We start from the raw sequence: 24120 nt of genomic DNA on the forward strand, positions 1-24120 counted from the left end.
TATAATAAATACAAACCTTTATTAATATACACGAAGTATACATATATGTAAATATAATGGAAGTGCATTATACTCTATATGCACATCAGCCTCTCTCTCCTGTTGGGGGTGGGGCAGAGACAAGTGGATCCTAGGAGCTCAATTCTCTGCTCTCTCCCCCAACCCCCCACCCCGTAGCCAAGGTAAGATTAGATTTACTGTAGTCAGAGCAAAGACCGGAAAGCACTGTTCTACATACTTAGTTACAAGATTGGTTCTCCACTATTCCCATAAAATGTAGGTTCTAACTGTATGTGCTTTACTACATCAAATTTAATTTGTTTAAATTGCTGCAACGTAACAGATTAAATACTTTTACCAGCAAAGGGCTAGTGTTCACTAATGAATATGCCTTCAATCAGAGCCCAATAAGAAAGCTCGGCCTAGGGGGCACAAAGCTTTTTTCAATTCAATTCAGTGGTCAGGAAGTAAAGATAGAGATCAATACGTCAAGTTCATCCTTGATGACATAGCAACTCCAGACCCAGCTGGAATATCTAAGATACTATCTCAAAAAAAAACCTAAAAAAACAAAACAAAAAAACAACAAAAAAACCCAAAAACAAAAAAGAAAGAAAGGAAAGAAAAGAAAGGAAGGAAAAAGAAAGAAGAAAAATCTCTTCTAACTCTACAGTTCACAAGAGGATATTTAAATGCTGGGAACCAGGCATGACGATAGACGTCTAATCCTAGACCCGGGAGACTATGGGGATCTCAAGATGGAGACCAGCCTGGGCTACTGTAAGTCCCATGCAGCCTGAGATACACATGAAGACCTTGACTGAAAACTCAGAAACAGTAAGTGACCATTAAACACAATACTGAAAATGAGCATACGTAACCTGGTGTTGCAGGTTTATCTCTGGGTTGGGACTGCAGACAAACTTCCCTGTCTGCTTCCTCGTTGGCCTCAACTGCCTGGGGTAAAGCTGGTTTCTCCCTCGGCTTCAATGCCTCTGTTTTCAGAGGACCAGTAGTTTTGTGAAGTAGCTCAGCATTATGTGCCTCACGGTTCTTAGTACTTGGGATGAGCGTAGCAGATTTCACGGGGGAAGATGTCACTTTCTGAAACAGGGCAGACAACACACAGGGTAAACAGTAATTCTCATCATAGAGGAGCTGCCACAAAACAACTCAAGGTCCGCTTCCTGGTGCCGTTATACAAAACCTAACAAAAATACTGTTCTTTTGCTCTAATATAACACTAACTTGAAAGTTTTTTTTAAAATCAACTTATAAAATGCTGTTATTTAAATTAATAGGCAATTTATTCTCACAATATATTGACAGCTACGTAGTTATCAGGGGTAGGATCACTCCCAATTTTATATAAAAAAAAATTCTCAAACTATTGTGTAGTACTTTTATTAAACTTTTAAATTATGTTATATCACATTATTTTTATATGTACTTTTAACTAAGTTAATATCAATTCAATAAGATATGAATTAAGTATTCCTGACTCAAAGTACTTGGTATAGAAGTGTTTCAGACTTTGGATTTCTTTTAAAATACTTACAACGAGGTATCATTGGGATGGGACACTAGCTTAAACATATGATTCAATTCTGTTATATATATACACATTAGACACTTCCTGGAAGCAATTTTATATCATCTTAAAAAAAATAATTTCAGCCTAACAGTGGTGAAAGTCTCGTGCCTTTAATCCCAGCACTTGGGAGGCAGAAGCAGGAGGATCTCTGAGTTCAAGGCCAGCATGGTCTACAGGGAGAGTTCTAGAACAGCCAAGGCTACATAGAGAAACCCTGTCTCAAAAACCAAAAAAGAAAAAAAAATTTCTTCATGCAAGAAGGGTGGGGATACAGCTCAGTGATACAGTATTTGCTTAGCATTCAGGAAGCCTTAGGTTCAATTCCCAGTACCACAAATAATAAAATGCATGAAGCAAAGTTTCTTGTGGAATTTTCCACTTGTAGTATCTATCACAAGTGAGCACTCAGAAGGCTTCATTCAGATTTCTGAATCATTTCGGATTTTGAACTTTTGAGATTAGGAATGTTCAAATATCGTAAGTATCATAGATTTGAAAGTTGATTATAAAAAATAACTTAGAGTCAGCCAGGAATTATGCGAAGTATTTTATGCATATTAGCTTATCTTTCTAACAGCCCTCTTCCCTGATTTTATATAAGGAAAAATAATCCTTTACAATATTAAGTAACTTGTACAAAGTCACATTTTTCACTGTTTCAGAGCTGGGACTGAAGGTAGGTCTAAAATCCAAAATCTGTCTACACTGACAGGCCTTCAACAATGCTATCAACGTCCTTTTTCCTGTTGTTTTTTAAACTACTGAGGTGACATTACATGTATAAAGCAAAAGTTTCAAACACGTCAAAGGGTCGTACAGAGAAAGTGGTACCACTGACATTCCTGTTTGTCAGTGTGCCTTCCTTGGAGACAACTACAAGTGCTCACTTGTGATACTACAAGTGGAAAAAAGTTTACACTCTCCAGAAATATTCAACATAAATTAATATAATTTCAGTCATAAAATGTTAATTTATCTTAGATAATTACCAAATTTATAGTTCTCACTTTTTATAAAACATTCTAAAAACACATAAATATGCTGCACATATACTATAGAGTATATAGCCACATTACCATTTACAACAAAAGTCTCAAAAGACCGAAATGGTATTGACTCACCACAGAGCTGGACGCTGAGGCTTTAAGCAATGGTCCCTCGGCAGCACTTGAAGATGGGGCTTTACTGACAGAGGCCTTGCCATCCCTTTGGGAACAGCATGTAGCTTCCTGCTGAACACTGCCACTATTGATGCTAGCAGATGCTCCACTTGCAGAGGAAGGTTTGGATAAACAAGTGGTACCAGGCTGTTCTTGCACACTATTTTGCTTTGCAGATGAGTGGCTTACATCATCTTCCCAGGAGCAAATCGTTGCAGCAAGGTTGGCCAGACGGCCCCTTCTCCCAACTGGGGTAGCTGAGGCATTTGAAAGGGGTGGCTTGGAAGGTGAAGCAGCCTTTTCCTCAGATGGCACTGGTGACAAGTGTGAGCTTTCTGGTACATCATCTGAAAAATGTTTTCAGAAAAATCAAAATCCATAATCAACAGTTATTCTTACGTATAACCACATGATCACTTCATACAGAATTCTTAAATGAGATTAATTGCATTCATGAAATATTACATTACTTAAATGTGACTTTTTCAAGTCAAATGATAAAAACTTAATCCAAATTGAAACACTCTTAACATGTACTTTTACAGGTTTGTTTTCTTTGACAGATTACAGCTGCTATATGTCACCATTACTGGGGTGATAGCTAAGGATAAAGTGCCTGTAACTCAAGCATGGAGAGCTGATTCTGAATCCTAACAACCCATGTAAAGCTGGACATAATAGTGAGAACACATGTGCTGAGGCACACATATAGATCATACACAAACAAGTGAAATTTTTACAATTTAAAGATGATATTGTATATTTCACAGTTAATACATGGAGTTACAATACTGAACAATCTGTACCCTGCTGAAACCATTTGTTTTAAAAGATGAAGTCGACCGATGACGACAACGACGCACAACATTAAGCTCTAGGATAATAGGGCCACATCTACACATCCCAAACAGCAGGCACTCACCACATGTGGTTAGGGCACTGAAATGTGGCCAGAGGAACTGAGAAATGGACCTCTATTTGAATTAATTTAAACAAAACAGTTACTTATGGTAAGTCACTGTTTGGAGAGCACAGGGTTGAACAATGCTGTATTTCAAATCTCACCTGATGAAGGATCTAGGCCTGTATGTTCAAAAAGCATGTATATAGGGAAACCAAGGTTTGGGGCACATCATTCTCTACACATACAACCAAGAGAAGAGACCTCCCAACCACCCTCTGCCCAAGCTTCTACCCTGGACTGAAATTTTAATTCCACCCCTCTAAAACCTCAGTAATCTTGTTCCAAAAGATTCCTCCTCCCTATAAACTCTTTCAGCACATAAATACGTGCTGAAATAAGTTCATTTTACTTAAAAAATAAGGGCTGTTAAAATGGCTCAGTGGGTACAGATCAGCAGTTCTCAAGCTGTGGTTCTTGAAAGACCCTTTCAGAGGGGTCACCTAAGACCATCTGCATATCAAATATTTACATTTTGATTCATAACAGTAGCAAAACTACAGTTATGAAGTAGCAATGAAAATAATTTTCTGGTTGGGAGTCACCACAACATGAGGAACTGTATTAAAGGGCTGCAGCATTAAGAAGGTTGAGAACCACTATGATGATGCCTGCTGCCAAGCCTGACAATCTAAGTTCCATTCCCCAGACCCACATGGTGGAAGGAGAGAACTGAATCCTGCAAATTGTCCTCTGAACACATGAATCACTCACACACACACACACACACACACACACACACACACACACACACATACACACACACACTTAAAAATAATAAAAATAAAGCCTTTAAAATAGATAAAAATAAAAAGGGAGAGGAGGAAATCTCAAACTTTCTGTTGTCCATAGTAATCAAAATTTCAGTTAAAAAACACAGTAACGAGGGGCCGGAGAAACAGCTCAGTGGTTAAGAGTACTTATGTGCAATTATAAGGGCTGTTATTCAGATCCCAGCACCATATAACAAGCTAGGCAACCTGCACACCCTGAAACTCCAGCTCTGTCTCCAAAAGATCCATTGCCTTCTTTCTCTCCTCCACACAGGCACAGATGTGCAGCTGCATGCACATATATACTCAAGCAGACACATACACGCACACAAACATACATGTATAAAATAAATCTTCTTTTAAAATTTCGGTGCAGGGGCTGTGGAGATGGCTCAGTGATTAAGAGTACTTGCTGCTCTCCCAGAAAACCTGGGTTCAGTTTCCAGCACCCACATGGCAGCTTTCAACTGTCCCAGGGGATCTGACACCCTTTTCTGGGCTCAACAGGTGTCAGGCATACATGTGGTATGCATAGTTACATGCAGGAAAACTCATAATTTTTTACATTAAAAATGAAGTTTATCAGTTTATTCAGATTGCTTCATCTTAGTTCTAGCTATGCACCCTAATTAAAGGGTTTTATAATCTAGAGACAAAAGCACACCTTGGGTTCCCCATACTTCTGAGACGCTAATCCAAAACTTTTCCTATCTACATTTTCTCTGGACCTCAGTTCCTTTTTAAATACAATATGGGTATTTCAGGAAGCCATTTCAAAGATTTTACCTAACAAGTCAGGAGATCAATAAAGTTAGTCATGGCAAAAATAACACTGGTACATAACCATTAACTTGTCACCCTGTCTGTTTCCAGAATTGTAGCGTAAGAATATACTTATTCTTACGGGGTAGGGGGGAGCGAATATTTTGTTTTGACTTTTTTTTTCTCCTACCAAATAGCACTACACACCTTTGTCTCTTTATTTGATAAGTGAACCGAAGACCTAGGATTTCCTGAGCATAGAGCTGAGAGTTAGGACATTTTCACTGCAAACAGGAAGTAATCTGTTATTAGGTGAAGTTTCTGTACTAGTTCAAGATCCTCAATATCTACTTCAGAGAGAATGTTTCACTCTCATTCAATGTTTTTATGGATATACTCCTGGAATACAAATCATCTACAAGCCAAGAATACATATACAGATAAAACAAAAACACTTACCTTTCATGCTACTCCAGGCTGGCCTCAAACTTACAATCCTCCTGCATCAGCCTCCCAGGTACTGGGATTACAAACATGTACCACCACATCCAGCTCAGAGCTGAATCTTAGAAACCCAGGGACCACCCCACCCGTCATTGAATACCTGCTATATCGCTATCCCAATGGCGCCGTTGCTCAGCAAGCTTCTGCATTCGAGTTTTCACTGAGGAGGCAGCAGAGGCTTCTGATCTTGAGCTCAGCCCTCTCCCCATGCTGAGCAGCGACACTGGGGCAGCCACAGAATCACTGACGGCAGCTGGTGCTGGGGGCTCTGCTTGAAGGGGCACAGGCCTTGGAGAACAAGGCTTTGCAGCAGCTGACTCAACAGGTTCTTTATTTTCTAAGTCCAAAACTTCGAGTTCAGCTTTGTCAGAACATCGTTTTTTTGATGGTGATGGCTTTGTACAAGATTTCTCTAGATCCAAAAGAACAACAAAAACCCACACTGAAACCTCTGCAATTTCAGTCTGAAAAACTAGAGGTAGATGCTTAACAATAACGGATCAAATTTCTCTAATACTTTAGCTACTTCTATTATAAAAAAAATGCAAAAACCTCTCTTCCATTAACTTTGAAATAAGATAAAAAACTTTTTTAAACCAACATGTCATTTTCTGTTAAAAACCTCAATGAAAACAAATTTAAATATTTTCAAGACATATACATAAGATTTTATATAGTTTTAAGACAATAGGAAATAAACAGCACATATATAAAAATAACCAAGTACTCTAAAGAATTTTAAGGATCTCATGGCTCAGTCACATTATTTTAAGGGAAGAAAAAAAAAAATCAAGCCTGGAAAAGGAAAGTTGCAGAAAACAGGTTTTCTATTTTGTTTGTTCATTTGTTTGTTTTTTGAAACAACCTTCCATGGACAATAACTAAAGCGAAGCAGAAGGGCACCTCGCTTAAGGCTGGGGAGAGACGCAGGCTCTGTAGGCAACAGAACTATTGTTGCTCTGTACCAAACAAGATCAGTACAAATATTCAGCACCTTATCATTTAAACTTCTATGAACATCTATGAAGTAAGTGAAAAATTCTAAAGGCATCATTCAAGATAAGGTATTTTACTTCTACCCAAGAATCAGTCTCAATGTATCTCTTGAAATGAGTATGTGTATATGTGCTCTTCTGTGTGTGGCACAGACGTGTGCAGGTGCAGTCAGAGGTTGACATGGGTGTCTTCCTCCATGTACTCTACCTTACCACCTTGAAGCAGGATCTTTCTCTTGAACTCAGAGATCATCAATTCAGATAGTCTAGATCTCCAGCTTGTCGTGGCAACCTTGTCTCCACCTCCTGTGTCCTTGTCATGCCCCAGAATTTACATGGGTGCTGGGAATTCGAACTCCAGTCCTTACAATTGTGCATTAAGTACTTTATCCACTGAACCATCTCCCCAGCCCAGAACATTACTAGTTTAAACAAGAATGAAAGGCCAGTGAGATACCTCAACGAGCAAACATGCTTGCTACACATTCCTGGTAACCTGAGTTTGTTGCCCAGAGCCCACATGGAAGGCGAAAAGAGAAAACCAAGTCTATGGAGTTGGCTTATGACCTCCACACATGCACCGGGGCACACTTGCCCACACATAGAACAATATATTCTTTTAAACAAACAAAAAATTGGGAGATGCCCACTGGAAAAATGGTTTAGTGGCTAAGAGCACTGTGTTCTTCCTTCCAGAGGACCCAGAACCTACATGGCAGCTAACAACTGTCTACAATGCCAACTCTAGGGGTTTCAGTGCCCTCTTCTGGCCTCCATAGGCACTGCACACATGTGCTGCACACACACGCGTGTAAGCAAAACATCCATACACATAAAATAAAGATAAGTAAATCACAAAAAGTTTTAAATTTTTGAAGTTAAGAACATGAATTTCATAGATAACCAAGTTCTCTGTTCCAGCTTCTGGCAGATTTGAGACCTGATCTAACGATTGAAAGGTAACAGCTGCTCTTGCCCCATTGGCTGGTGCATTTGTCTCCCAAAGACTGTTTTTTAATGTGCATAATGAAATGTTTGCCATTTTTTTTGTTGTTGTTGTTTTTGTTTTTGTTTTTCGAGACAGGGTTTCTCTGTGTAGCTTTGCGCCTTTCCTGGAACTCGCTTTGGAGACCAGGCTGGCCTTGAACTCACAGAGATCCGCCTGGCTCTGCCTCCCGAGTGCTGGGATTAAAGGCGTGCGCCACCACCGCCTGGTGATGTTTGCCATTTTTATTTTTCCCCACCGTCTTTTTTACCTTCACCCCCTGATGGGGGCTGCTGATTACTTGCTTCTGAAAGTGGTTCTCTGCCTCGCTTAGCATGTAGTGCAGACCTTGCTGCTGCCGTGGGCCTCTCAGCCATTTTTCTTTGAAGATTCTCTCGTCTGGCACGGGTTCGTTCAAGCAACTTCTGTATTATACCAGTGTTAAAACACAAGGTTAGCCAAAGGTTGACAAAACCTTAGATGCCTTCTAAACCAACAAAAGCTTTGCAGGATAACAGTCAAACACATTTAAATTCCAAGTAATCAAACCAAGATTTACCAAATGAACAAGCACCCCAGCATCAAAATTACTAGATTCAATATAAATATTAATAAGCAGTGTGTAAAGATACTTACATAGGATTTTAAATGCTGTGAGTTTTCTGTTCCACTCAAAAGGTATAATTTGAGACTAGGGTGATAGTTTAGTGGATAAAGAGCCTGCCATACAAGCATAAAGACTTAAATTTGGATCCCCAGTATCCACAGAAAGCCAAGCATGGTGGCATGCATCAGGAACCACTGTGGAGGGACAGGTTCGGATTCTTAAAACTCAATTTAGCCAACCAGCGAGTCAGGTTGGGTCAAAAATCCTATCTCAAAACCTAAGGTGAAGAAAGACTGAGGAAGAGGCACGTCAACTCCTTGCCTCCAGGTGCACACGCATGCACACCTGCACACATAGCCACGCAAGCACATACACACACAAAGGCAATCTGTATCACCCTGCCTGAATCTGTGCTGGCTGCCAGGCCTGATGATTTGCTTTGACTAGTAAAATATGGCAGAAGTAACACACACTGTGACTAAAAGTCTTACAGTCTCTGCACTCCCTTTCTTGGACTGGCACTGAAGGGACACTAGCCTACTCGAGCATGTGGCTCTGGCAGGCCTTGCCCTCCCCCATTCCCTCTGCCGTGCTAAAAACCTTTAGATTACATTGGCCACCAAGGTCTATTCCCTTATTTGGCCACTTCCTCTTCCTGAGGCTGACTACCAAAGTACAGCAATCACAGTCCCCTTTGGTTCACGTAATTAAAATTAACATGGCCAATTAAAATTAAAGGCCTCATCCTAACACAGGTTTCCCCCTTTACCTTTGTAAACTGCCATTTGCCTATGTGCCCTGTCTGTCTCCTCTCTATCCAGAGGCAGTCCTCTGTCCCTCTGGGACAAATACCCCTGCCCCTTTCCCTTGTCCCCTTCCCCCTCATCCCCTCTCCCCTTTACCACCCCATCCTAGCCCATTCTAACACAGACTTCCCCTTTTCCTCCTCTTAAACATTCCACCTGCAAGGTCACTTGCTGCTGTTTTCTGCCTGAGTCAGAAGCAGCCGCTGTAACTTTTCTTCCCCACTTAATAAAGAATCTGTCTGTGAAAACAGGTGTTTGAGTGTGGTTTGTGCCTAATCGGGGGTCAGGGAGGAAGCCACCACTGTTTGGGGTTCTCCTTCAGGCACATCATGTGAGAAGTCCAGGTTTGGCATGTAGAGAAACATCTCCACTGAAAGCCAGCATCATGGCACCTAGCTCCAGATAATTTTTCCTAACATTAAGAAACGCTACACGACTCCAGACAAAACCAACTGATGAACAATAGCCAGCTGAGCCCAACACAAAGTCCTGCTCCAGTACACAGAAAGTGGCTGTGGCTGTGCAGGAGCAGGAGGGAGTACGGTGAGATCGCTCAGGAGGATAGAGCACATGTTGCAAAGCTTGACGCTGGAATTCAATCCCTGGAACCTACGTGGTGAAGGAAAGAACCATCTGTTTTCTGAGTTCCACACATGTGCCTGGCATGCATGCACTACCACCCACATACACAAGTAAATAAATGTAACTTTGTTTGTTCGCTGGTAAATATGCACACATGCATCTATCCACAAGCCCATGGAGGCCAGAAGAAGTGGTTGTGAGCCACTCAATGCAGGTGCTGGGAACAGAACTCCATTCCTCTGGAAAAACAGCTTTGTTTAACCACTGAACCATCTCTACCAAGAAAAAATTTAAATTAAAAGAAATTATGAGTATATGCCTACATATATGCAAACAACATGCATGCCTGTACCCATGGAGGTCAGAAAGAGACATTTGCCACTGGAACTGGGAATTATGGATGGCTATGAATTACCAGATAGGTGCTGGGAACAAAGCCCAAGTACCCTGCAAGTGCAACATGTGCTCTCCACCACTAGCCATCTCTCTAGCCTCCCCCCATTTAAAAAAAAAAAATAACAGAAAGTAGTTGTTTAAGTCAGTATGCTAGACAGAAAAATGGTCCCTCAAAAATTCTTGTGTTCTAATCTTTTGGAATCTTGAAGTGTAAACACTATCCTGGGTTATCTGAGGGGACCCCATGAAGCACAGTGGTTCTTAGTTACAGTGGGAAAAGGAGGCAGGAAGATCCGTCAGGAAGAGGATGACAGAAGCAGATGTCAGGATGTTGAGAATGAAGCTCTGAAAATGGACAAAGGTGCCAGAAGCCAAGGTATGCAGAGGATCTAGAAGTTGAAAAGGTCTAGGAAATAGATCTTCTCCTAGAGCTTCCTGTGGTGACATATTATGTCCCCTTTTAAACTTGCCTGAGAGTCAGAGGACAGCCAGCCACTAGATAGACACAGAGGTCAGGCAGCGGTGGCACACACCTTTAAACCCAGGACTTGAGATCTCACACCTTTGTCTGGAAAGCATACAAGGCTTTAATCCCACCACTTGAGATCTCACACCTTTGTCTGGAAAGCATACAAGGCTTTAATCCCAGGAAGTAATATGGCAGGAAGCAGAAAGGTATATAAGGCATGAGGAAACAGTAACTCACTCTCTTTAGGTGAGGATTTCGTAGAGTTAAGAACTAGTGGCTGGCTGTTCTGCTTCTCTGATCTTTCAGCTCTCACCCTGATATTTGTCTCTGTGTTTTTTTTTTTAAATTAAAAGACCACCTAAGATTCAAACAACAGTTTCCAGGAGGAATGAAATCTTGCCCACACTTGACTCTGACTTGATAAAACCCACTTCAGACCTATGACTTATAGAACTGAAAAACAGTAAGTGTCTAAGTCACTAATTTGTTTTTTGAGACAGGACTCCTGGACCTCATTATGTAGCCCAGGCTGGCCTCAAACCCACAAGAGATGCACTGGCCTCTGCCTCCCGAGTACTGGGATTAAAGGTGTGCAACACAATGCCCAGCTTAAATCACTAAATTTATAATTTGTTACAGCTTCAAAACTAATACAGACGCTCAGATCTGAAGTTGTGACAAACAGCAGAAAAATGACCCAAATAGGAAGTCTTTCATGACCCACTTCCCAAGGAGAAAAATGCTAAATAATCTTGTGTTTTATTAAATAAATACCAATATAAAATAAAATAGTTATACTTCAAAGCTTAGCCACTGGTAAAATCATGAATATTCCTTTTTTCTTACTCTGAATCAATAGACATTCCAATTTGAATCACTGTGGTATAAAACAATTTATTCTCCGTCAAATGTTCCCAATTAAAGGATACAGATAATCATTACCCTGCATACATAGAGCAGTAATTAATACAGATTGAGGATGAAGCTATTTATTTGACCTGTTTAATTCCTTGATTAAAATAGAACAGTTTTTAAGAACCCCTTAGAAGGAGTGTGGTGGCCACTCTTGTTGTCCCAGTACTCGCAAGGCTGACGGGGAGAGGTAGAAAGATCATGAGTGGGAAGCCAGTATGGGATACAAAACTAGTTCAAACTAGACTGGTCTCTAAAGCAAGACCCCGCCTAAAACAAAACATGAATTAAATCTGGGTTAAGGCACAACCCTCTACACTTAGAATATCTTCTAACTTAGGTTCACTGAAAGGAGCACACTCAATCAAAATGCTGTGCAATTAAAATATTTCATGAGCCCAAGACCTTCATCCCCCAAAGAAGTCTCCTTCAACCAACTCAAAGGTGCCATACAAATTCCTAACAGTTGGATAATCTCTGTCCATAAAATACATCACTGAAAAAGCAAAAGCACCCTACTTATCCATGGACATGCCCAACATTCCACTCCCTGTAGTCAAGCACTTGAGTCAGCTGCCATGAGCAATGACTCACAACAGAAGATGTGGTTTTGCCATTCAAATGCACACAAGTGCTCTCCTGTTTGCAATGGAGTCAAAACTAGATGATAAAAGAAAATAAAATTTAAATACTCTAAAGAACAAAATGAGGCTAATAAGTGCCAAAGGCTTTTTATTGAAGAAATAATATGTCCTCTAAATTACATAAATGTGAGTGTGCAGTATTTTAAGTAGACCTTCCTTATATTGCATCATTTAAATATAAAATATTTTCCTTCCCCTCCCCGCCCAAAAAATAGGATGGAGAACATAAAAAGGAAAGCAGTGGGAGAGAGGGATGAATTAAAACCAAGTAAAATGACACCTATGTATGAAAATGCTGTGATAAAACCCATTACTAAGAATGCTATGTCAATTTTTTTAATCCCACCTTCAGTTGTGTGTGGCAGTGCACACATATAATCCTAGTACTCTGAGGATGGAGACAGGAGGATCAGGGCATCAAGGCCAGTCTCGTCTACACAGCAAGTGACAGAAAGTTGGAGACCAGCATGGGATACACAAAATCCTATCTCAAACCCGGCGTGGGGGGTGTAGTTCAGTCTTTACAAGGCCTATGTTCAATCCCTAATACCAGAAATAAAACTTCTGATATGTTAATTCAACAAGATGCTTTTAAATATGTTTGATGTTGGAGAAAATATCTCTGAGCAGGAGAAAACAGCCCATTTAGAATGCACACATTCTGGAAGGAACCATATCTAACAGGTAAGTGCAAGTGAAATACATGATTTGGCAAGGAAGCTCTAGAGATCAACTTGCAAACTGGAAGTTAAACGTGAGTTTAAAAAGCAGAAAAGGCAGGTAAAGTGAGAGCATGCTGGACATCAGGGCAGCAGGGAGAAGAAAAGCCCAAGAAAAACAGTATTTACCAGGACTGTAGCACTTGAAACAGGAGTTATTAAGAGAATTAGACACTAATGTCCTGCCATTCATGTAACGAGTTAATTTCTTTTGTTTGGTACGGAATCATCCTGGGAGAATTTTTTAAAAATAATTGTCTGTGTTGCATGGTTTTGAGTAAGACACTTGTTGAAAAAGTCATTTATACTGACATTCAGTCCTTTTTTAGTCCAAAATAAAAACTGTATCAGAAATTCATTTCCCAGTACAAAAATGTTATGAAGGCTATTGAGTACCTAGTAGTTGGAACTCAGTGTCCTCATTACCAATTAAGGTAAAGATGTCAGAGCTGTGATTCCAACTGCAACAGACCTAGCTTTTCATAACATAAACTACGAGTTAAGGCATGCACATTTCTAAACACATTCCAAAATGGCCCAAACAGGAAGTTATTTTCAACTAAGTTTTGTACTAGCTTCAAAGGGGCATTTTAAAGTAAAAGCACAAATTTCAACCAACTTCCCAAAGTGTTTTGTTCTCGTCGGTTACTAAGAACATATAGTGTTACTCATTCTTTTAGTAACATAATATCACTTTTAATGTCAATATAATCTAGAATTGTGGTAATTTTTACTGGCATGCAAGTTTTAAAAATAAATATGTTTTCAATACACATATATTTTGAGACAAGGTTTCTGTGTAGCCCTGGCTGTCCTGGAACTCGCTCTGTAGACCAAGCTGGCTTGAACTCAGATCCTCCTGCCTCTCCTTCCTGAGTGCTGGGATTAAAGGCGTGTGCCACCACCGCCCATCTGACATAGTTTTTAAAGATTCACTGTAAGTGACAGATATTTGGTAAACAAAATATGTCCTAGATGTTTCTATTAGAATATTTTTTTCAATTCATTTATTTTTATGTGTATGGGTGGATGCCTGGGTACCACACGTGTATCTATCTGGTGCCTGAGGAGGCCAGAAGAAAGCACTGGATTTCCTGAGACTGGAGTTACAGACTGCTGTGAGACTGGAAGGGGTGCTGGGACTTGAACTTGGGAGCCATCTCTCCAACCCTCTTCTAGAATTATTAAAGTTAACAAAGTGTTGTTTCCCTCAAGATAACAGAGAACTTAAAACGTGGGAAAAGCCTAACTGTCATGTTAAAACCTTTTATTGTTGAAACCCTAAATGTCTTGGGCTTAGCTTATGACTAAGTTATGCACTTATTAAGTACACTACCCAAATTAAATTACTCCTATCTTCTATGACATTTTCCAATGTAGTACAGAAACACTGTACGCCCACTTTGCAAAACTCACAATATAGTCTTGAAATGTGCACAACAGTTTAAAGAAAGAGGAATAAAGAAAAAGAGGAACTGCTCTGGAATAAGAGTGGGCAAACAGCAACGGGAAATTCCTTAATGTCAGTGCACAGCTGCAACATGAAGCTAAAACTGGAGATAAATAATAGGATTAACAACATAAGCTAGACCCTATTCCCAAGGAGACGAGGAAGGTATTGTTTGGAATGATATGCTCCATAAACATTCAGTGTACTAACCTTACATCACACACTAGTAATTTTGGTTTGTACAATAAGCCTGTTTCCTTTCAATCAGTGTTAATCCTGCGCATGGGACTTCTGAAGTTAGCAGAGCAGTGACGTCTGGAGGAACTAGAGGCTAAAGCACCTGCTCACTTGGACTTAGCTGATTTCATCACAGGATTCTTAAGTGCACAGCTTCTCAGGGCCCGTGAACCTTCTATCACTTCCCATCAGATTCCAAGCACTCAGTCCGAGTCACTGGGCAGACTCCACCCTGCCAAACTACTCCAGCTTTCCGGGAGGGCCGGTCCCATCAGGCCCCAAGCCGCACTCTCCCAGGAGAAGGCAAGACTTGGGATAAAGGAGGGACGTGCGCTTTAAGTCACAGGGAACCCAAGGGCAGGGTCAAGCTAGAGCAGTCCGGCGCTCGCACCCAGTGCCAGCACTCGGGAGGTGGAGGAAGGCCGGCCTCGGCTACAGAGGGTTCGGGGAGCTAGCGTGGGGTTTTGAGGCCCTGTCTCCCCTGCCTTCCCCAGAGTCTGAAGCTTGCCCCCCGTTTCCCCTGGAGCGGCAGAGCCTGGGAGGCTGCGACCCCGCGGCTTCCGCCCGCCGGCACGCTCGCGGCGCGCACGCGCCGTACGGCCTGCCGGTGGGCCGCAGGCTGACAGCCAGCGCGGGCGGGGGTCCGGGGGTCCGCGGGGGTCATGGTTCACAGCACCCGCAGAGTCGTCCCTCACCTCTGTAAACGGGTCCATCGCCCCAGGCCTCGCGCGTGGACTACGAGACGGTGGGTCCGGTGGTTCAAATTCAGGAAAAGGAAAGAAGTGAGTGCGGGCTCGGCGCGGCTCCCGGAGGAAGGCAGGAGTCCGGGCGGCGGGCTCTCCCACACCCAGTCGCCTCTGGCCTCGGCCCCGGGCTCCGTCGGCTACCACGGCCGTTCAAATTTGAATTTCAGCGCCCCGGACGGCGCGCATGCGCGCGGGGCCGGGCGGGGCCGGGCGGGGCCGGGCGTGTCCCCGCCCCCGAGCCTGGTCACGTGGCACGGCGGCGCTCGGCCGGGTCTCGAGCTGCGGGCCTCCTCCCTCGCCGGCGTGGGTGGGGACGCTCCCGCCGTTGAACTGCCTGCGGAGAGCGCCTGCTGCCGCGCACGCACCCACGCACGCCCTAGCGGGTCCTCTGGTGACTCCGTCAGCTCCCGCCGCCCCGCCGCCCTGCCTTTGTACTCGGTGGGCCTTTACGACCCCGACCCGGGTCCCGCTGGCCCTCGAGCCTGACGGTAATTTGTCTCCTGCCACCAGGAGAGGCATCGGACTGCAAGCTGGACCCTCCTGAGAGGCTGCTCTGGTGGGTCCCCACACCCGCATCTAGTAACTAGTTCCTTGTCCTTGGGAAAATGAGCTAACAGTAGTAGACCGTGCGACAAGTTCATTCACCGGCCCTGCTGTTTCAGATCCCAGCCACCTGTACCCAGTGTCAGCACTGAGAACACTTGAGAAGCCTTCTAGTTCAATCCTCCACGTTTGAGAGAAGGCGCGGTTGAAAATCCCGTATTTAATAAAAGTTCCCGTTTACCAGCCGGTAAGCAGGGCAGAAACTACTTCCCCAGTGACTCTTAATCCGAGTTTCTTTTTCCCCTTCCTGGGAGGGTCTTCTGGAGATCCTCGGTGCCTATTCTTTGACCTTCACACATAGGCTTTCCACGAAGCAGAGTCTTAACAAAACGGGGCTCTCAAATCCTGACTGTAGAACTGTTTCCCTTTATACCAAAAAAGGTTGAGAAAGCACCGAAATCTGCATGCTCTGTGTGCCAGGTTGGTGCTATGAGACCTAAAGTCCTTAGGAGAGTGTGTAAAAGAAAAATACATTAACAAGGCCTATGGTGAGTCCATGTGTGCTAAATGGGCCCGTGACAGGATCGAGTGTGCTTTCCTTGTTGAGCAGAAAGTCATTGTGAACATGTTGAAGGGTCAAGTAAAGAGTCAGAAAACTAAATAAAAACAGGAAGCTTGGGACCAGTAACAGGGTCCATGCTGTAAAGGTACTTGCTGCCAAGCCTTGAGACCTGAATTCTAGGCTCAGAATCAGTTCCAGCAAATTGTCCTCTGACCTGCACACACACAGAAAATAAATAAATCTAAAAACAACAAAGAAAAATAATCTATAGATTATAATAAATCAAATTCTGGACATGGAATAAGAGCAACTTCTTAAGAATCCAGCTTCCACACTGGGTCTACAGTATAAACTTTCTCAGTTCCTTGGAGCTGTGGAATGATAAAAAAAAAAAAAAAAAAAAAAAGAGAGAAGAGCTGTGTGTCGTGTGTGGGGTTGTTAGAATATAAGTCAAATGTGCTACCTATGAACCAAAGGGAAAGGATGCCTGAGCCTAAGGGTGTGTGCATGTGGGGTGTGGCTGTCCCTCTTGGGAATGAGTCATTGGAAATTTATGTAGCCGTTGTGCCTTGTGGCTGTTGCCTCTGTGATCCATGGTTTCGTTATAAACAACAGTTTGATTCTAGCCAGCTTGAATAAAGCAGTATGGCTACTCTGAAGTTACAGTTTCTTTCTCCTTGCAAACCCTGGAGTAGTGGCCTTCGATTACGTCTTAGTTGTAGTGGCAGTTGGGATGGCAGCTCCCCCCAGCACAATAGCTTCCTAGTATGAAAGCAGAAACCATGCTACAGATTCAAAGCTACCCCACTAGACGGCTGCAGTTGTCTCCTAACGTGTCTACGTGAGTTTCTGACCCACGGCAGTTCATTCTTATGTTTATAACCTGGAATAACTTTTTTCATTTAAAAAAAAGTCAGCACGTAGGAGGAGGAGGCGGAAGAATCAGGAGTTCAAGGCCAACCCCGTCTAGGAAAAAAAGAGACGACAACACATACATACCACATTATCTTCATTTTAAGATGATAGCCAAGGAGCTGGAGAGATGGTTGAGCAATCAAGATCACTGGCTGCTCTTCCCAAGGACCCAGCTTCCCTTCCCAGCACCCACGGGGTGGCTCATAATCATCTTTAACTCCAGTCCCAGGTGTCCAGTTCCCCTTCAGCCTCTGTGGACACCAGGTAGGCACATGATGCACAGACATTCATGCAGACAGAACATCCATACACATAAAAAAATCTTTTTAAAAAGACAAGAGTACTCAACAGAGATAATGAGCCCTAGAAAATGAGTGTTTCCCCTTTGGATGATCTGTTCTTTCAAACGAATGATTATGTCTCCAAAAGTAAGTTCCAGGACAGCCAGGACTGTTACACAGAGAAACCTTGTCTCAAAATACCAAAACAAAACAAAACAAGACAAAACAACCAAAAGTAGTAGACAGGAATAAACATGGGGCAAACATTAATGAAATAGATATAAAGAAATATAAGGAATCAATAAAATAAAGCTTTGGTTCCTTAAAAACATATAGTATTGACAGACCCTTAGCCAAACTAGCCAAAAGAAAGAAAGCGAAGGCCCTAATTAACAATATTCAACGTTGGCCAGTCTTGGTAGCACATGCTGTTAACATTTGCACTCACTCTGGGAGCAGAGGTCAATGAATCTCTGCCAGTTTGAGGCCAGCCTGGTCTATATAGTGAGTTTCAGCGAGGCTGCACAGTGAGACCCTGTGTCTTAGGGTTTTATTGCTGTGAAGAGACACCGTGACCACGACAGCTCTTTCTTTTTTTTTGTTTTTTGTTTTCCAATACAGGGTTTCTCTGTGTAGTTTTGGTGCCTGTCCTGGATCTCACTCTGTAGACCAGGCTGGCCTCGAACTCGTAGAGACCCGCCTGGCTCTGCCTCCTGAGTGCTGGGATTAAAGGCATGCATCACCACAGCTGGGCTATTTTCTCTGATTTTTTTTAAATTTATAATTGTATGTGTATGGGTGTTTTGCCTGCATGAGTATCTGTGAGCCCATTCCTGCCTGGTGCCTCTGGAGGCCAGAAGAGAGTGTTAAATACCTTGGGACTGGAGTTACAGAGCCACCATATGGCAACTAGGAATAGAACTTGGGTCATCTGGAAAAGCAGCCAGTGCTCTTAACCATGGGGCGTCTCTCCAGCCTTCTCTCAGAATTTTTAAATATCGATGCTTGTGGCTACAAAAGTCCTTCTCCTGGTTGTTTTTCTTGTATACCACAGGTTTTGGTATGTTGTGTTTTAATTTTTACTTAATTTCATGCATTTAAAAATTTCTGTCATGATATTTTTCAGTGTCTCAATCAGCAGTCAATGGTGTTTTGTTTAATGTCAACAATTCTGTATATTTTCTGTATTTCTTGTCTGGTTGATTTCTAGCTTTATTCCACCGTGATCAGATCAAATATAAGAAGTTACTACAATTTTTCTATACTTATTGAAATGTGCTATGTGTCCTGGTATATGGCCTATTTTAGAGGGAGTTCCACAGCTGCTGAAAAAAAATTGCATGGAATGTTCTCTAGATGTCTGTTAAGTCCATTTGATATATGATGCCATTAAGCTCTGATGTGTCTCTGTTTAACCTTTGTTAGAATAACCCCTGTAGGATACAAATGAGAGTTAAGGCATCACAGTCACCCACATTTACTGTGTTCTAGCATGACTTAGATTTTTCTGTAGACTCTTATATTTTATCTTTCCCTCAGCCTGAAGAATTCCTTTTAGTGACCTCTGTAGAGCTGCATTATTGGTCGTAAATTTCTTTAACCTGCTTTTATCATGGAAAATTTTTCTTTATCCTTCAATTACAGCAGATAGTTTTGCTGGGTATAGTAGTCTGTCTTGGCAGCTCTGGTCTTTCAGAGCCTGGAACATATTTCTCCAAGCCTTTAAAGCTCCTATTGAGCAGTCTGCTAGTGTTTTTATGGGCTTGCCTTAATATGTACCTTGATACTTTTATTTTGCAACTTCCAATGCAATTGTTTCCTTTCTTTATTTTTTTAATTACACTCATGATATTCATTAATTACACTCATGATATTAATTATATTTGTGGTATTCATTGATTAAAAAAATAATTATGTCTCTAACAGATAAAATTAATAGCTAAAACCCACAAAAATGTAATAGCATTAAGTTCATCAAGGACACTACAAATATATACATTTCCAGTTAATTTTTCAAAATCCACATACATTCTCACAATTGACAAAATAATACAATAACTTAGATATTTGTATTTTTACAGAGAGAGAAAAGGCCAAGACCTGACCAGAAGTCTGTGGCAAGAAGGATCAGACAGAAATTCTCCGCCTCAGGTTATCTGGCTGATCAGCCACTCCTTTTATATGTGTATTGTAATGAAGGAATAAGAACTACAAAAAGTTGCTGTCAAGTGGGGCGCAGGGTGATTTCGGTGCAGGACTAGCTTTGGCCACATAGTGAGTTCCAAGCTAGCCTGGGCTACCTAGTAAAGACCTTGTTTCAAACACCACAGTATTTTATGTGCAGGTGGGCATAGTGGTGTGTGCTTGTAACCCCAGCCTCTTCAGATAGACGCCACGAGAAGACCGCCAATTTGAAGCCAGCCGGGTCATTTAGTGAGATTCTGTCCTAACTAAAAATGGGCTGGCTGGGCAGTGGTGGCACACACCTTTAATCCCAGCACTTGGGAGGCAGAGCCAGGCGGATCTCTGTGAGTTCAAGGCCAGCCTGGGCTACCAAGTGAGTTCCAGGAAAGGCGCAAAGCTACACAGAGAAACCCTGTCTCGAAAAAACAAAACAAAACAAACAAACAAATAAATAATAAATAAATATGGGCTTGGGTGTGGCTCAGTGACTGCTTGTATAGCAGTAGGAGAGGCCCGCCCTGTGTATAACCCTTACTCCTGGAGGGGGAGGGAGTACCACTCTATTCTTTTCTTCCTCTTCACGTCTTGCCCCATTTCTGCTCTCATGGGATTTGTTTTCTTTTTTTGTTTGGTTTTGTGACCTACTGAGCTTAATTACGATTACTTGCAGGGAAGTGGGCTTTATTTTATTTGGTTACTTTGTTTTCCTCTGTTTTGTTTTAAGCCAGAGTCTCATGTAGTCCAGGCTGGCCTCCCACTCCCTATGTAGCTGAGGCTAGCTCTGAAGTTGGGATCCTCCTTTCCCCGCCTCCCAGATGCCGGGACTGTAGGAGTGTGTACTATAGCTGGTGTTGCCCAGCCTCTGTTGGGTTCCACCTGCTTCTTAGAATCAAACGTTCTAATGGATTCTCCTTAGCTTTTTGTCCTCCTTGCTGAATTAATTTGCCTGCCTCTAACCTCTTTTTCTACTTTTCCTGGCTTGCTAAGTTAAGTATTTCCTGAAAAAGATATTGAGCCCATTTCATTTCTCATTTGTTTAACCAATCACATCTTCAAAGTCACTCAGAGTCCTTTCAGTCTTATCCCTTTGAATCCCTCTCACATTCTCCTTTATAGTTTACATTCCACTTCTTTCCTTAATGAAAGTAATCTTACTATCCTATCCACTTTACTTAGTTTTCAATGCCAAGAAAAGCCCTTGCTTCTTATTACAATGAGAAGGAGGAGGAAGATGTTTGGTTTTCTGAGACAGGGTTTCTTCATGTAACAGCCCTGGCTATCCTGGACTCACTCTGTAGACCAGGCTAGCCTCAAACTCATAGAAATATGCCTGCTTCTGCCTCATGAGCTGGGATCAAAGGCGTGTGCCACCACAAGGCATATGCCACCACCTCCCGGCTCTCACTTATTATCTACCCTTCCCCAAAAATCTTCTGTCTACCTTGTCAGTGGGTCAGTGGCTTTCTTACCTCGATCCTACTATCAAAATGCCCTACCCATCACCTTGAATACCTAAATATGAGTTGTATAATGTGTGTTAGGAAATCCTCTGTGTAGTCAATTGTGAGGTTATGTTCCACTTTTCACCCCAGTTTGCACTATTTTATTCTAACATGATTTCAAACATACAGAAAAATGTAAAAAATTTATGCATATACACATAGGAAAAAAGAGCCCAGCATAGTCTTGCATGCCTTTAAACCCAGCATTCAGGAGGCCTCAGAGGCAGGCTGGGATTAAAGGCATGTGCAACCACACCTGGCTCAGGTGATATAATCTTTTGAGATTATATTATCTATAATATATATAATATATATTATTATATTATCTATGTAATCTGTTGATAGCTGAGAAATTGTTATGGACCATGTGATTTATATAGCTATAGTTATATACTCACATATTATTCTGCGTGGGCGGGTGGGTGGCTTTTTCTCCCCTGCTTTACAAGAAAATGTGTAAGAATTCCATATTCCAGCAGTGTTCTTATATGTCTGCACACACTCCCGGGTTGCACAGGCTCAACGTTTTAGCTTCTTCTCTGAGATACAGTTGATGAAGAAAAATTGTCTTAGGCCATACGTTAAACAGGAGTGCTACCTAAAGCTGACTAGAAAAGGAAAGATCTGTGTATATTTTTGTGATTCACAAAGATAAGCAAAAAAACTGTCACTTGATAATCTTACTTATGCAGCACTCCATTTTGAAAAATCTTAAACTTGTTAAGCAGCTCCCAAGTTTGTGATTATTTTGTTGTTGTTGTGTTGTGTTTCGAGACAGGGTTTCTCTGTGTAGTCCTGGCTGTCCTGGAACTCACTCTGTAGACCAGGCTGGCCTCGAACCCAGAGATCCGCCTGCCTCTGCCTCCAGAGTGCTGGGATTAAAGGTGTGCACTGTGCTATGCCAGTATCCCTCCTAAGTTTGTGATTATTAGTAGAAAAAAGAAGTGCATCTAAATAATACAATTCATTGATTTTTTTTTAAAAACTATTTTTATTATAAAGGTAAGAGAGAAGAGGGCACAAAACAAGTGAGCTATTTGACTTTGTATTTGAGAAACTAATATATCAATTTCTGGGTCAATGGAAGTAGTTGTCATTCTCAGTGAGTTTTCAAGGTATCCATCTTGGCTCTCATTTTTTTTACTCTTTGTGTGCTTCATTCTTGAAAATAATTCCTCAAAAATGCAGGTGCTGCCAAAAAGTGATGCACAAATTAAGTGTGATTGTGAAGCACGGGATATTTGTCTTTGAGAAGACAGGACCTAAGAAAAGTTTGATATAGAGACATGGTCAAATTTTCCTTTAAGTTGAATGGCATATAAAGGTCTATGCATTCCATTTGAAAACTGGCAGGTAACATATACATAAAAATAAACTTTTAAAAGACAAAAAAACATGCCATAAAAAGGGGCTGGAGAAATGACTGAGCCCTTAAGATCCACTGTCTGCTCTCCCAGAGGACATGGGTTCAATTCCTGGCACCCACATAACAGCTCACAAACATCAGTAACTCCATTCTTTCTTTTGTTTGGTGAGATTGGGGTTCCAGATAGGGTTTCTCTGTGTAGCCCTGGCTGTCCTGGAACTTGCTCTGTAGACCAGGCTGGCCTTGAACTCAGAAAGATCTTTCTGTCTCTGCCTAAAAATGTGCACCACCACACCTGGCCTTGTAACTCCTTTCTTAAGGGATACAACTTCTTCTGGCCTCCTTGAGCACCAGGCACATACATGATACATAGACATGTATGCAGGCAAAACATCCATATACATAAAATAAATTTTTTAAAAATTTCAAAAGGTAAGAGCTATAAAGGAGAAATGTTAACATCCAGAGGCCAAAATACCAGAAGATTTGTTGGCATCAAACCTAAAAGCTAGGAAACATAGAATGATATATTACAAACCTTGAAAGTAAATACTTGTCAACCAAGAGTTCTATGCCTCACAAAATTATCTATTAAAACACATGGAAAAGTGAGAATATTTTAAGGAGCACAAGAAGGACCAAACCAGAAAGGCTGTGTCAGTGCTAGATTATGCGAGGAAACCTTATTACACAGGGTGAATATTTCTCTGACCTTAGTTGCTTTTCTCTCTCTTCAAGATTCTGAACTCAGGATTTGCTAAGAATTTCTATGCTTTCTTCTCAGCAAGCAGTCCTGCTTCTTATCAGTCACTTTCCATGGTGAAATATGATGTCTTCCTACAAAATACCTCCATGGTTTGGAGTGGAAAGATGGCTTTTCTTTTATTCCACCTCAGATCCCAAACAGCGAAGCTCTGCGCATGTAAGTGTCTCCAGGAAGAAAAAGAAACCAGCTGGATATTTTAAAAAACTAATCAGAAGACATAAGGGCCACTACATATTGATAAAATGAATGATTCTTCAAGATGATATAAATGTAGTAAATATTTATATACCAAATCTGAGGCCTCCCAATTTTACAAAACAAATGCTAGAAGACCTAAGAGACCACTTAGGTCTGGATACAATAATAGTGGGAGACTTGAACACTCTACTCTCACATATGGATGATATGGTGGTTTGAAAGAAAATGGCCTCCAAAGGGAGTGGCACTATTAGGAGGTGTAGCCTTGTTGGAGGAAGTGTATCACTGTGGGGGTGGGCTTTGAGGTCTACTTTGTTCAGGCTATGCAACACAGTTCACTTCCTGTTACCTACAGATCAAGATATAGAACTCTCATCTCCTTCTCCAGCATCATGTCTGCCTGCACGTTGACATGTCCCACCATGATGATAATGGACTAAACCTCTGAAAATGTAAGCCATCCCAATTAAATGTTTTCTTTATAAGAGTTGCCATGGTCAT

General features: G+C 41.7%; 2 protein-coding genes across 10 annotated transcripts in view; one reads left to right on the plus strand and one right to left on the minus strand.

Moving 5' to 3' along the window:
• The window catches only part of Anln (anillin, actin binding protein), an 81497-nt gene that overhangs the window by 45382 nt on the left and 11995 nt on the right, over nt 1-24120 (minus strand). For 4 of the 7 annotated variants that reach the window (XM_059267514.1, XM_059267513.1, XM_059267511.1 and 1 more), the window contains exons 3-7: nt 21688-21828; nt 8006-8159; nt 5855-6166; nt 2716-3101; nt 882-1104 (exon numbers count right to left, since the gene is read on the minus strand). In XM_059267514.1, coding sequence (XP_059123497.1) covers nt 882-1104; nt 2716-3101; nt 5855-6166; nt 8006-8111 — 1027 coding nt within the window. In that variant the 5' untranslated portion in view covers nt 8112-8159; nt 21688-21828. Of the gene's footprint in view, nt 1-881; nt 1105-2715; nt 3102-5854; nt 6167-8005; nt 8160-14529; nt 15077-15251; nt 15487-21687; nt 21829-24120 lie in introns of those variants that run through there. The other 3 variants (XM_059267508.1, XM_059267510.1, XM_059267515.1) reach the window with 3 other exon arrangements.
• Nucleotides 15209-24120, plus strand: part of Matcap2 (microtubule associated tyrosine carboxypeptidase 2) — a 52918-nt gene continuing 44006 nt past the window's right edge. The window contains exons 1-2 of one of the 3 annotated variants that reach the window (XM_059267518.1): nt 15209-15338; nt 19685-19754. In XM_059267518.1, the coding sequence (XP_059123501.1) occupies nt 15219-15338; nt 19685-19754 (190 nt within the window). In that variant the 5' untranslated portion in view covers nt 15209-15218. Of the gene's footprint in view, nt 15339-16063; nt 16093-19684; nt 19755-24120 lie in introns of those variants that run through there. The other 2 variants (XM_059267522.1, XM_059267523.1) reach the window with 2 other exon arrangements.

The sequence above is a fragment of the Peromyscus eremicus genome, chromosome 7 (genome assembly GCF_949786415.1).
Source record: "Peromyscus eremicus chromosome 7, PerEre_H2_v1, whole genome shotgun sequence".
Lineage (NCBI taxonomy): Eukaryota > Metazoa > Chordata > Mammalia > Rodentia > Cricetidae > Peromyscus > Peromyscus eremicus.